The 13,677-nt window shown below is 43.1% G+C and overlaps 1 protein-coding gene across 3 annotated transcripts in view; it reads right to left on the minus strand.

The window, feature by feature from the left end:
* Window positions 1-11,832, minus strand: part of CXADR (CXADR Ig-like cell adhesion molecule) — a 32,515-nt gene extending 20,683 nt beyond the window's left edge. For 2 of the 3 annotated variants that reach the window (XM_063150031.1, XM_063150029.1), the window contains exon 1: window positions 11,751-11,832. In XM_063150031.1, coding sequence (XP_063006101.1) covers window positions 11,751-11,808 — 58 coding nt within the window. In that variant the 5' untranslated portion in view covers window positions 11,809-11,832. Of the gene's footprint in view, window positions 1-7,676; window positions 7,745-11,750 lie in introns of those variants that run through there. The other variant, XM_063150030.1, reaches the window with a different exon arrangement.
* Window positions 11,833-13,677: the final 1,845 nt, after the last annotated feature.

Genomic DNA, 13,677 nt, shown 5'->3' on the forward strand with positions numbered 1-13,677 from the left:
ACCTGTAGGAGTAGCTGGAGCACAAAAAGCTGCTCTACAGGACAGACAACAGGCTGGCTAAGAGCTTGGGGGTCAGGGTTAAAGGAAACATCACAGACAAAGTTTGTTACAAATCACATGGTCAGGATAAGAACCTGACAAAAACTATTTCAGCAGTTCCAGGAAGTTTCTAAAAAAGACAGAGACTGGTTACTACTTCACCTCTGTGACATCTACTAGCAGGGCAACAGAGCAGGATACAAAATCTAAGAGGTTTCTGAAATATTTCAGAGGAAAACAGCACTAAATGAGTCAATCCCCATTTGATAGTTTCTTGAGATTGCTTTCAAGGAAAAAACCCAAGAACCTGCCAGGGATGGGATCAAAGCAGCCTTGACCATGACCACTTGGCCATGAAAGAGTGATGTTTAAAATCCTGAGAGGAGGAAGGGAAATCCAGCACAGACCCCGCACTTCATTTGAGCAGACTGCATTACCCAGTAGCTGGAATTCTGTGGAATCCAGTTCAAAAAACCAAAAGAGCTCAAGGAAACTGAGGAGTATTTAAGGACAATTACTAACCACACACAAGGAGTACATCCCAAAACCCAGCAAAATAAACAGATTAATCAGCAGCTTGGCCTAAGGAGGAAGAAGCAAGAACAGCCTATCAGGGAAGAATACACAAATATTGCCCAGGCATGCAGCACGCCTGCAGGGAAGTCAAAACACAACTAAAGCTGAAAGCAGCGTGGGACTCCAGTGCCACATGAAAACCTTCTACTATTACCTGAGCAGTAAAGAGTCAGAGAGAAAACTGGACAGGTGATAGCTGATACAGAGAAGACCAAAGTACTCAGAGTTGCTGCTGTTTGGAGCAGAAGGTTGGATGTGACCGAGGTCATGTCCAACACAAACAATTCTGCAACTGCATTAAAGATCTACATGAAGCAAGCACTGTGACAGGATGACATTTTCTCCATTTTCCCCAAGATTTACGCCTTCAGTTTCCACTCCAATCAGGGAGATTCTATTTATTTATACATGCTCCTCAAAACATAAGAGGATCCACTGTGGTATCCAACTGCTAGTACATGACAGGCAGACACTTTATCACGAGCTGAAGGAAGGTCTGTGTTTGTTTTGGTTAGCACTGTTTAATGGATAAAGTTTCAGACCCTTTTCTGGTTTAGACACAGGTAAGTGACTCAAGTCATTCATCCTACTTACTCAAATATGCTGAGCATTAAAATACCTAATTTCTAACTGCAGCAAATAAACCTCTGCAAAGTGTAGACTCAGAAGCACACAACAAGCTCTCAAGAAAACCCCTGAAAGTCAACTTTGATGAAGTGAACCTGATCCAAATGACTGCATATTGTTTTCAAAGTATTTTGCAAGAGAACGTGCTATATTCAGCTGTGGCAAACAAATGAATATTTGTGACTGGCTGAGAAGATAAAAGCACCCTTCCTTTGATGAAGAATAATAAGTATTATCCCTTACAAAAGTTTGTATTAGAAGAAGTAAGAGGCCCATACACTATTTGGATTCTGAACATTCAGATTTAAGTTTCTTAAGGTGGAATAAAATACTTTTTCTGGGGAACTGACCCTAAAGAGCATTGCAAACTATATCTGTATGACTGAACAAGTTTTTCATATGATTTCTGAAGGGGTGCAAACCCATAGCAAGTCTTTAGAAAAACTCTTTCCTTCTGAATATCTGAACTTACTTATAAGTATCACTCAAGTAGAATACAGTTTAGCAACCTACATTATTATAAGGAATAATCTAGGGAAAACTAAATATTTTATGGAATCTGCTAGAAGTTGCTTTCTAGTATAAAAGAATCTTCAAAATAGAAAGCAGACAAAAAATTAAAATGGAGCAAAGCTTTCTTCATTCCAACACAGACACAAGCAGAGCTGTGATATATACTAATAAATAACAGAAAATAAATGACAGAAAGGAAATTACTGTATTAACTACTTATGCATTTAGTATTTTCTTATTTAATCAGGGCGCATTGAAATGCTGCATTGCTGGCTTACACAAATGTAAGTGTGCATCTAAATTTGGCATGAATGTTTGTGGCAGCAGATAGGGCAGTGCCACAGAAGGGTTATGTAACCTGGCAGAGACAGTCCCTCCCTACATGGGGAACAGGGCAGCTTCTACAGAGAGTAAGAGCTGAGTTCAGAGATGTTGTTCTACTCTGTGATCCACCTGCAACTGCATCTTCAGAGTACTTCACTACCAGGCTTTCCAAAGCCATTCTTGTTTGCCGATACCTGACTGCAAACAAGCAGAGGCTCTAAATATAAAAACGCTTTTTCTCACAAAATGTGGCCTTAAGTAGCAAGCAAAGATCACAACCAGAAATGCACATTAGTGCGTTGAGAGCCATAAGCTGTAAAATTTACTTAAAAGACTTCAGCTTAGACTTTTATTTCAAATGCAGATTAGGGATGTACCTGTGATCAAATCTTTTCACTGGGCAGATTTCAGTCTCAAAAACTGCCTCCCCAACAACCCCACTTTACTTCTGAATATTCTCCTTCTCCACAGTTCATCTCCTACTTTTCTCAGCTAGCTGTAATGACTTTACAGAACAAAGCTGCCCAACCTTTCCCACCTTAGACAGTTCTACAACCTCTTATCTCAAACCTGCACTTCTGAACTCGGGCCCTGTCAGAGTGAGTGAGTCAGGTTTACACCCTGGGAGCAGGGAGTGTGCAGGGAGGAAGGTACACTCGGAGGAGGGCCTGGCTGAGGAGACTCCCTGGTGTTTAGTGGCACAATGTGACACAAACAAAGTCTCCAAGGCTGATGTCCCCACAAGCACCCCACAGTCATCTCCTGCTTCCTCACAATGCCAAATATCAGCATCCTCAGCAGCAAGGCAGGTTCCTGCTGATCAAGTAACTGCATTAAAAGCTGCCTTCACAGAGGAATAGAAGGAAACAAATATTTGGCATTACTTATTTTAGTGGGTTTTGCAGCACCCAGGAGCTAAGTCACATCAGCACAGCTGAGATGGCCAAAAAGCTGCAGTTACGCTGTTTTGCCACAAATGAGAAACAAAACCACATCCTCAATTTATCAGTGAAACCCCTCCCCAAAAGGTAAAAAAAGTTTAAAAATAAAAGCCCAGCTTCAGAGTTGGATTCTCAGTTTCTACATCTTACCTCCAAGAACAAAAAGACCCAACACAGTTACAGCTTTCAGAAGTTTGGGCCCAAAACACTGTGAATCTTTGGTGACTCTAACTTTTCACGTGTCATAAACTCTGCAACACAAAGTCCCTAAACAGTATCCTTTAGCTTAGTAAACATTGGAGGAACATAGTCAATAAAAAGGAAGTTTAATAGAAGGATTAAAAAGATTAGCAGTCTTCTCTTTAGAAAGCAAATTCAATAGACTTGGGGATTTTTGAGATGGGAATGAAACTCAAAATGTTACATGACAGATTCCAACACACATTTTAGTTGAATACACATCCCATTAATTTAGCCAGGTATCCTGGTATCAAAGAATATTCAGGCTTCACAGTAACCTCAACGGAGGTAAAACAAGCAAGAAACAAAGGACAGGAACAAGCAAGCAATTGGTCAGGAACTAATAAATGCTAGATAATAATGCAGCAGTAAATAAAACAAGAGAGGAAAAAGTCCCACAGCATTACTGCATCTGAATCCATGTGTGTAAAGAGGTTTGGTTCTAGTACATTCTATTTTAGAACTCCACAAAGAATTCAGTTTTTAGGATAATCCCATGCTGATAAAGGCAAATCACAAAGCCCTTCCTGACAAAGAAAGTACTGTCCTGCTAATATCAAGTGTTAAACAGTTACTATTTAACATGCTCCACAGACCACATTTTTTCCATGCTTCACACCCTAAGTGTTATCATACAATGCAGTGATACAAATTTCAGAGATAAGCACAGTTCACTGGAATGGTAAAAACACCCAAAAACACATTTTAGCAAAAGGAACAAAGGGAACAACTTAAACCTAACATTTCCAAGGCTAGTCACACTACTGTACCAAATATTTTTCTACTTAAACCTCAAAAAGGCCCAATGCAAAATGGTGAGAGAGAAGATAAAGACTTACCTTTCTACCCTAGCCTAGGTCCACTAGGCAGAGCACTGGTTAATCCTCAAAGGCAGTAAAATTAAGACAAAAGATGCTCACACCTGCATTTCAGACTTCCCAGGTCAGTGCTCTCTAAACTGGAGTCACAGATCTCAGTGAAACTCTCCTACTGTGCAGAAAAGACACAGTTTATGGAGCCAGAGAAAGTAAAGGCAGCCCAGGAATAAAAGCACTCACCTAGGACAGACTTGGCTCCACATACTCTCCTCCTTCCTACTTTAGTCCCAAACTAAATATAAAAACAGTTCAGGAAGCAATTTTTTGTAGAAAAGAGATAGAATTTTACGTACTTAATGTTAGTAGGGACAAGATTTTAAAACCCTCTTGCACATTTCATCTCAGCTATCTCACCTATAGCTCAAAGAGGCTGAGTGACCAAACTCCCAGTTTTCAGAACACTTTTTCCACTGATGGTAAAGATAAAAGATAGCAGATAAAAGACTTCTTTGCATGAAATAAGTTTTTGCCATAAGCTACAACAAGAAGGCTGATGAAACAGCAGGGCACTTAAAAAAAACCCAAGCAAAAAAACCCAACAAAACAGCAAACAAAAACTACAACACAACAACAAAAAAACCCAAACAAGAAACAACACCACAAAATGAAATACACCCCAAAAAATCCCCCTACATATAAGAATAAGCCTGGGAAACTATCTACTGTCCTGGATAGTCAACTCTGCTGCTAGGTCTCAAAACAGTGGGCTTGTATTTACAAATTTTACTTCCTCTGAGCAGGGTGAGGGAGAAGCACCACTCTTCTGAAGCACATTTACTTGAATCCACAAATCCTCTGTCAAATCACACGAGTTAAAAAAAGAAAAAAAAACTAGATAGGAAACTGACTATGCACACTTCTTCAAAGACATTAAAAAAAACCAAACTCTATTCAGACAGCATTAAATTAATAAATGCTCCAATTTGTGTAGTGTAGCATACCCCTGCCCTAGTTTAAAAGCTACAGCACAATTAAGCTACAAGTTACACATGTTCCCAATCTAATAAAAAATTCTTAACTTAAAGGCTCATATAAACAAAACTACCAATAACCCCAACTCTGCAAATACGCAGCATGAGCTTGATTTCACTTTCCTCCACAGTTCAGAGATCAGCTGAAACAGCTATGCAACAATTAAAACTTAAAAACCACAGGCTAAGACTTGAATTATCTTTCTTTTTTTTTTTTTTTCCTCACAACTTCGTTTTTTCCTCAACACACCCTTTGCCTTCAGATTCCCTCCAACATCCCTTTCTTTTGCAACTGTCCTTGTGCTCCTTACTTGTTCAGCACATTCTTGGAGCTTTTGGGTTGCTAAACCCAAAGCCACCAGCCCGTCTCCTAGCAACTGCCGGCTGATGACCTTCCTGAGAGGGACGTGCTTATCAAGAGGAGAGAGGGGGCATTCAGATCTCCTTACTGAAGGGGAGGATAAGCTTTCGGGAGGCAACCGAAAGGGGGAGGGGACAGTGTAACACAAACCGGGACTAAGATTCGTTTTAAGCAGAGGAGTGTTTAGCCCAGTATCTCCATAAAACCACAGTGATTCCAAGTTTTCTGTGGGATCAGCTGGATGGGCTTTGGCAGCAGCTCTGACACAAGGGAGGGGAGAAGGAATCCAATGCCACGGCTGGAAGGGGCAACAAGCACAGCAGACACGAAGATGTAACCACATCACATCTGTAATGGGGACAGCTGTAATGTGACACTGTACCTTCAGACTGCACTTCAGAGACTCTAAGAAACAGCAATGAGAAGCGCAAAATGAAATGAAGGCCAACCTTACCAAGACTTCTTTCAGTGACCACAAAAAATAATAAGATCAGAGCTGAAATCCTGCCATGACTTACACAAAATCCTGCCCCTTCTCTCCCAGGTCTAGGCCAGCTGCACAGGTTGTTTTGCCTTTAGCCCTGCAAGTCACTTTCCCATGACAGAGGGATATTGGAGGCTTACACAGTCACTAAGCAATCAAGGCACATGATTCGATCTTTTTCCTGCCAATTTGATGGCATTTCAAAGGGAGCTGAATGAAGCAGCTCGCTGGCAGTGTGAAGGCATTGGGCACATCTGTCAGCCGATGCATCAGGGAGTTCGCTAAATCCAACACTTAACTGAGCAGCCATGTTATTTGCACTCGAGTAAAGAGGCTTTGGCTCTTCCCAGCTACTGAACACGCAATGCTTTTCCCCAGTACATGCAAGTTTAGCTTTAAGATTGACAACTACTTGATTCAGTAGCATAGAGTTGATTTTGAGTTGATCTTTTTGAGTTGATCTTTTCTTGTTACTGTTTCATTTTTTTTAAACATAAAGGCGAAGTAATATGTCAGAGAAAAATATCTTGTCTGCCCGCTCTTGTTTCCCTCCCTGCCCCACTCCCACCAAAAGGAATAAGCTCAAAGAATTACCCACAAAGTTAACAAATCATTTAAAAATTTAGGGAGACTAAAATATATATCTTTTACACATACAGATTAATTTTTACATGCCTTAAAACTGAGATTAAATATTCCTCGTAGCTTATACTGTTAATACATCTAAAATGAAGAACTGAAGATGCAGGATAAATGAATACAGGATACTTCCTTATGCAAACTAATTCTGTACAAGTTCAAACAGTTGAGAATGTATCAAATCCTCATGTTTCCCTCCAACACACCAAATAGTTCTTGTTGACTAATCATTTTTCAGCATACTAAGCATATAGGCTTTAGCTGTAGGGCATGAAAAACAAATCTGTTAAAAAAATGTAGCCGCAAGTGCAGCTGCACAACTTGCAAGCATCAAGTACCTCAAATGCATCCTGACAGCAGCTAAAGGACATCAGAGCACCAGTGAATGGCTCCAGTGCAAAACCAATAAAGCTCCAAATTGTGACTCTTTATCACATTTTGAACACCTAACCCAGCAAGTAGGTGAATTTTAAATAAATTAATAAATAAACAATAGCAATCATATATTCCACCTATATGCATTTGAGGTTCCAGCTGACACACCCTTGCTATAATTCAGACTTGATCTCGTTGAGTTGGATCAGGAAATGGAACAGGCAGAAAACTGACCTCACAAAAATTTATTCTTTTTATAACTTTAAACTCCCTAAACTAGCTCACTGTGGAGCCAGATGAATGCCAGGTACAACTTCAAATGGGGTGCAAAAATAATCTTTGAGGTTACATCTGGACATTTGACTGATTCAGCCATGTAGTCTTACTCCTCAACTAAGCTCTTTCCAGGCCAAGGTTTTACAGAAAATACTTAGGGAAAATACTGATCAAACAGAACAAGTTTTCCTCCTAATGCTCTTCTGCCATCCTTCCTGTCACTCATTCCTGCCCTGCATCAGGGCAAATTGGTGGTAAAACACTTTCTTCTTTTAAATCATGTGATCTAACCAGTTAAAAATTAAAGTTTTTAGCAACTGAGACCCATTTACAACTGCAGTAAAGGAAAGCACCAGCTAGGATGCAGGGTTGCTTATATTGCAGCTGCTACTGAAAAGGGTTTACACAGAACTGTGACTTCCTGCCACTTACTCCGGGGCAACTGGCTGAAGAGACTTTCCTGAGCCATCTCCCGAAAGGTGCAAAGGAGCAAAAGAGGAATTCCCTAAAAAGGAAAGGGGAAAAAAGGAAAGAAACAGAAAAAAAGAAAGTGTAACTAAATTGCTGTAGTGGAGGGGGTGGGGACACATACATTCTTCCATGCCGGTGAGCCACACAGTTGTTAAATTCTTCTCCATATTTATTATGTTTCACACAGTATCTAAAAGTTTCAAGAAATCAATCAGAAGTTGCAACAAGACCAAAAGGATCACTGTCATTAAAAGCTTACAAAACCTGCAAACAACAATTGATTAAATTACTGTGGAAGTATGTTGAAACAATACTGGCCCCAAAACCAAGCTTCCTAATTTGTACAAATTTCTGCAGGCACTGTGGCAAAGGAGTTTTAATGTGCTCCAACACTGAGGCAGATTTAAAGATATTCAAGATTACTCTCTTGAAGTGTGAATGGAATAGTAGCAAAGCATACACTTGCTCATATAAAAACATGAGCAAAAATATTTTTCATAAAGCAGCAACAGAAGCCAAACCAGGCACTCAGGAGGGGTAGTTTCATCCGTCTCTAAGTGGGCTTGGCTGTGCAAGAGGCAAGAACTGGAAGTGAAGACAGAGAGGCAGCTGAAGTTTGATGGAACACAGGGGGCAGTCAGAGGAGACCAAAGGGATGAGTTACAATAATCTCTGCAGCAGCATTCTCAACACATCAAATGCCTTCTGGGAAACACAGATTAGCTAAGGAAAAATCACTAATTCAGATGTCATGGTTGATGTCACAGCAGCTGACTAACAGTGGATTAAGTAATCTCTGGTTAAAGACTTCATACTTCTTAAAACTCTAAGATCCAGGAAACAGGTCCCAAATTTTGGGTAACTTCTCACATCAATGGATGCTTTAGAAGAACCTGAACCCTGCACCTTGTTCAATTACTGCCCAACAGATGAAGTGTCCCTCGTTTAGCAATTAAAAGACTGGGAGTCATCATTAAACTCCTGTGGTAGTCACACTTCTAATTTAAGGTTCTGCAAGATCCTATTGCATGCATAAAAACATGAACAGGCTTAAGTTCCTTATTATACTTATTTGGTGTATCAACCACCAAATGCTGACTAAACATGCCTGCATTAGGTTCTACTCCTGCATATATGATCCTGGAATTACTTTTGCAAGTTTAACAACAGGGCAACAACTACAGATCTTCCTAAGGTTTAACAGAACTTTCACTATATTTAAAAGCTTACAATTCTGTTAATAAAGCATCACACATTACAGAATTTCAACACAGTACAAAATTACCAACTATTACCACTGCAAACAAAAAACCAAAATGCACACAGAACCGACCACAAGAGCAGCAAGAAAAGATATCAATCACTGCAGACTAAAGTTCCTACCCAATTATTTACCTTAACAATCTACTCCAACTCATCCTCAGTTGGGGCATCTATATGCACAGCCATTTCTGTTTTGTAAAACCTTCCTCCAAAGTTTAAATGGGTCAGTATGCATGCAATACCTTTTTTTTAGCATGTCTTTGTGTAGGTATAATGTGGCTATGTTAACATTTTCAATTATTGAAAATTTGTGTTCTGAAGTTATGCATTTTCAGCAGCTTAAAAGCCATAAATTATCATCTTTGTTAAATTGGGATCACAAGTTCAGCACCTATATTTATTCTCAGTCATTGAAAACCCTACATAAATTAGAATTTGCACCAAATGGAATGAGATCACTTTCCCAACACTGCATACCCAGGGAGACAGTGCCACACCACGAGATGTCACGATCACAGAACACAGCTGGGTGAGGAAGGAAGTGAGGATGTTCAGAGTGACAATGTTTCTCCTGCCCAGCCACCCTTGGGTGTGACAGAGCCCAGCTTTCCTGGGGATGGCTGAGCATCTCCCTGCCCATGGGAGGTGGTGAATTCATTCCTTCTCCTCCTTGGCTTGCATGCATGGATTTTCCTTTCCCCATTAAACTGTCTTCATCTCCACCCACGAGCTTTCTCATTTTTGCCCTCCCAATTCTCTCCCTCATCTCAACACAAGGAGAACAAGTGACCATGTAGGTGGTCCTTAGTTTCTTACTAGGGTTAAACCACAACCACCACAAATCCAAGTAACTTCAGCACCTAGGCAATGCTTCACTGACAACAGCTCTCACTCAACTGCACGAAAAATAGCTTTCTCCAAGTTTGGTCCATATGGAGAACAGCAACTCACTGACATCTGCTCCTTCAGTGAATGTCTATCTGCAGCACAGACCCAGAAACCCTAACTCAGCCTGATGGGAAAGAACACAGGCTAGCTCAGAGGACACATCAACTCCTACCCTACACAGATTATTCAATTATTTCCTTCAGAGGACTGTGAAATATACGTGGTTTAGAGTACAGTCACCCAAATAGCTGCATGAAAGAGGTATGTGTGTTTTTATTAGCAATATTTCTTTATTTACAAAGCCAATTTCACACTGAGATCTGAAGACACCTGTATCCTTCAGCAGAACTAAAGTGTAATATTCCATTATGGATTGACATTTCCTCATACATTAATTATTCCTATTTTTTATAATCATAGCCTTTTATAACCTAACAGTGCAAAATGCAGCACATATAATTCTACTCACAATAAGTTCTTCTCACAGTTTTCGTTACATGAAGCTTTTCAATATAAATCTTGATGACAAACTATTGTCATCTATTGCCAACTAAATACTAGTAACTCACAGCTCTTACACAGCATCTACCTTGTTTCTAACTCTGTTTCAGGAAACACATTTAATGCAGAACTACCTATTCCCTTTCATTCAGGAGATCAGAGTTCACCATTCCATTACAGACACACGGTTTTGATCCCATGAGTAATTTCCCAAAACAGCAGTGACATCAACACAGGCATTAACATTTCAATAGGAAATAAAACCTGACCCCCTGACACAACTGATACACGTTTTACTGTGAAGCTGAGCCTCCATGGGTGTTTTGTCACCTTTTATAATTTCACATAAGTTTGGGTCAACTTTAGTGAAAACCCGCTTTTATTTTAGAGGTATGTGTAGGAAACACTGATATGGCAGCCAAGCTGATTACAGGAACCCAATAACATCTAGGATTTGAGATGAAAAACATCTGCCTGCTTTTTAGCAGCCTAGGCACGTTTGATTTGGTATGTGTGGGTTCTGGGTATGGTTGATTGCTTTTTTTGTTCGAGACTATCTACTCCTTTGTTTTCTTTCATCACGAAAAACAAACGCGTTGAGGTCCATCCAATTCAACTCCTTTCCTCCCACCCTCAAACCCTCTCGCGTTTCCCCGGCAGGGCTCCATCGTGTCCATCGGCTTTGGACAGCCGCGCTCCGAGGGCTCTCCGGGAGCCTCCCGGCCCCTTCCAGCCCTCAACAGCAGCGCCAGCCTGGATGCTGGAGCTGCTACACAGCAGGGCTGGGGTTTGAATGCAACATAGGGAGGAATTCCTTTTTTTTTTTTTTCTTTTTGCTCTTTCCACGTCGGTTTTCCGCGGGTCCGCCGCTCCGGCCGGGAGACACCGGGCGGGCACGGGAGGCTGCCCGGGAGGGCGGCGGGGGAAGGGGAGGGGGAGGCGGCACATAAAGCTCGGCAGCCGCGCTGAGGGCGAACAAAGCCCAGGTCGGCTCCGCGGCGCGGCCCCTCCGCCAGCGCCCGCCCGGGCACCGCGCCCCGGGCTGAGGGCGGCAGGGGACGGGGAATACACGAGCGACGGAGACCCGCACCCGGCCGGGACCCGCACACAGCCCAGACCCGCACACAGAATCTCTCTCTCACACACACACAGGGCGGAGACCCCCTCACGCCCACACACACGGCGGGGACCCCACACACGCAGGGGCGGAGGTGTGGCGCACCCCAGCCCCCGGAGCGGGCACCGTGCGGGCAGCAGCCCCCTCAGCCCCGCGGCGCTTCCTCCCAGCCCCACAGAGCCGCCGCCCTCCCCTCTCTCTCTCCCCCCTTTTCCCTTCCCTTTCCCTCCCGTCGGTCCCGTCCCGTCCCTTCCACCTGCGCCCACCTGCGGAGCAGAGCAGCACGAGGGCCACGCCGAGCAGCGGCAGCAGCGGCGGCTCCATGGCGCGGCGGGCACCCGGCGGCGGCGGCGGCTCCGTGCCCGGGCTGCGCCCCGCGCGCCGCCCAGCAGGTGAATCAGCCCGGCCCGGCCCCGTCACTTCCGGCCGCTCCCCGCCCCGCCGCGGCTCCGCAGCGCCCGCCCCGCCCGCGGCACCTGCGCCCGCCGGGGCCGCCCGCAGCGCCGGCCCGCCGGGGCTGCCCTCACCGCCCGCACGGCCGGCAGCGCGGACGGGGCGGAACCCGCGGTGCGAGCGGGGGCAGGCTGCCCGCGGTAACCGGAGGGGTGCCCGCCGTAACCGGAGGGGTGCCCGCGGTGCGGCGGGGAGCGCTCCGGTGCCGTCGGGAGCGCCGGTCCCCTGCGGTCCCTGCGAGCGCCGGGCAGACGTGTCTCGGTCCCCATGGCAACGCGGCTGCAGCGCCTTGTGCGCTCCTTGTGCAGCGCACACGTCTCGGCGGTGAAGGATCTGGAATCGTGGAAAGCTCGCTCAGGAGACAAAAGGGAGACGAGAGCGTGTGCGGAAGGGCACAAAGCAGAGTTTGGTTCAATAGCAGCCCTCGCCGGTTCCAGAAAGAACCGGATCGTGCTTCACGTACGGCAAAATCAGATACATTTATCAGAATAGAAAGTGTACTTGATGTGGTTTATTTTCCATTAATTTATTCCCCTGTGTGTGTCACATACTGCAATAGCAAAGCTGTTTGATATAAATGTGCTTCTGATACTTGTAAAGCGTTAAGTAGTTTTGGTACCCTCTGTTACGTCCACAGCTCAGTCTCTATTGGGAAAATGCTGCCATAACCAAATATTTACATAAAGGTTGAGCAATCCAGATTTTCATTCCAAACGGATTTTGAAAGTGTTACCATTTCGTTGTTTTTCTGTGTTAAATACATTTGAAATACATTTTATATGATTACATTCTGTATGTATGAGGTGAGAGTTTAAAAAACAATTTTTTCTGCCCTTGTCAAAAGCATTGGATTTAAGTGGGCATCATACAGGGTTTGTTTCAGATGCACTTAGCTAAAAAGGAGGTGCTACACCTTTCATTCAGTAAAGGGTTCCTAGTGCTGAAACTGGCAGTGTCTCCATTTCTGCTGGAAATGGAGATTATGTGAACATGCACTTAAGTCTTTCAAAATGGTTGGTTACTCTGAGTAAAGCAGCAGCTTTTACCTGCCAGCTCAGAATTAGTTTTTTGGTAAGTAGGGCAAATGCATTGTCATTTTCTGTGAAGGTTCAGATAAGTAGTGCTTACATCTTGTAAGGACATGACAACTCACAGTGTCTGTTAGATCTCCTTTTAAAAACAAATCTACCCAATAAGATGCTGGATACTATACATAAAGCATAGAATTTCAGTTTTGGAGGTTTCAAGCAATTCATTTAATGATAGAACAGAACTGTCTTTTCTTGCTGTGAGGAAAATATTCATGTAATCTGAAGCTAAAGGAACCATAACCTCAAAGTAAGGGTATTAAGATTTTGCACTCTTCTGGTTTTTTATATGTGCTGCAGACTTTAAAGGGTAATCTGAGTCGAGTCTCCCCGGCTGACTGGATGAGTGAGGTTTTTTGCTGTACATCCACTTGTGTCAATACAGAAATTATATACCAAGGAAAGTATAATGAGGCAATCACAGTCATTACAGAAAGAGAAAATGATGCGTCATTAGAATGGAGATGCTCCCCCTCCTGTGAAATAAATCCTAGCTAGTAATTAAAATTAATATTGTACTGCACCTAGAAAACATGAGCTCCACGTTTTGACTAGCCTAGACAGATCTATTCCTGGTCTTCTTTAAATCAAAAGCAACTCTGATGCAGTCAAGTTCATGCTCCTGAAAAGTTTTCACACTCCAGCAAATGAA

The sequence above is a fragment of the Melospiza melodia genome, chromosome 2, assembly GCF_035770615.1.
Source record: "Melospiza melodia melodia isolate bMelMel2 chromosome 2, bMelMel2.pri, whole genome shotgun sequence".
Classification (NCBI taxonomy): Eukaryota; Metazoa; Chordata; class Aves; order Passeriformes; family Passerellidae; genus Melospiza; species Melospiza melodia.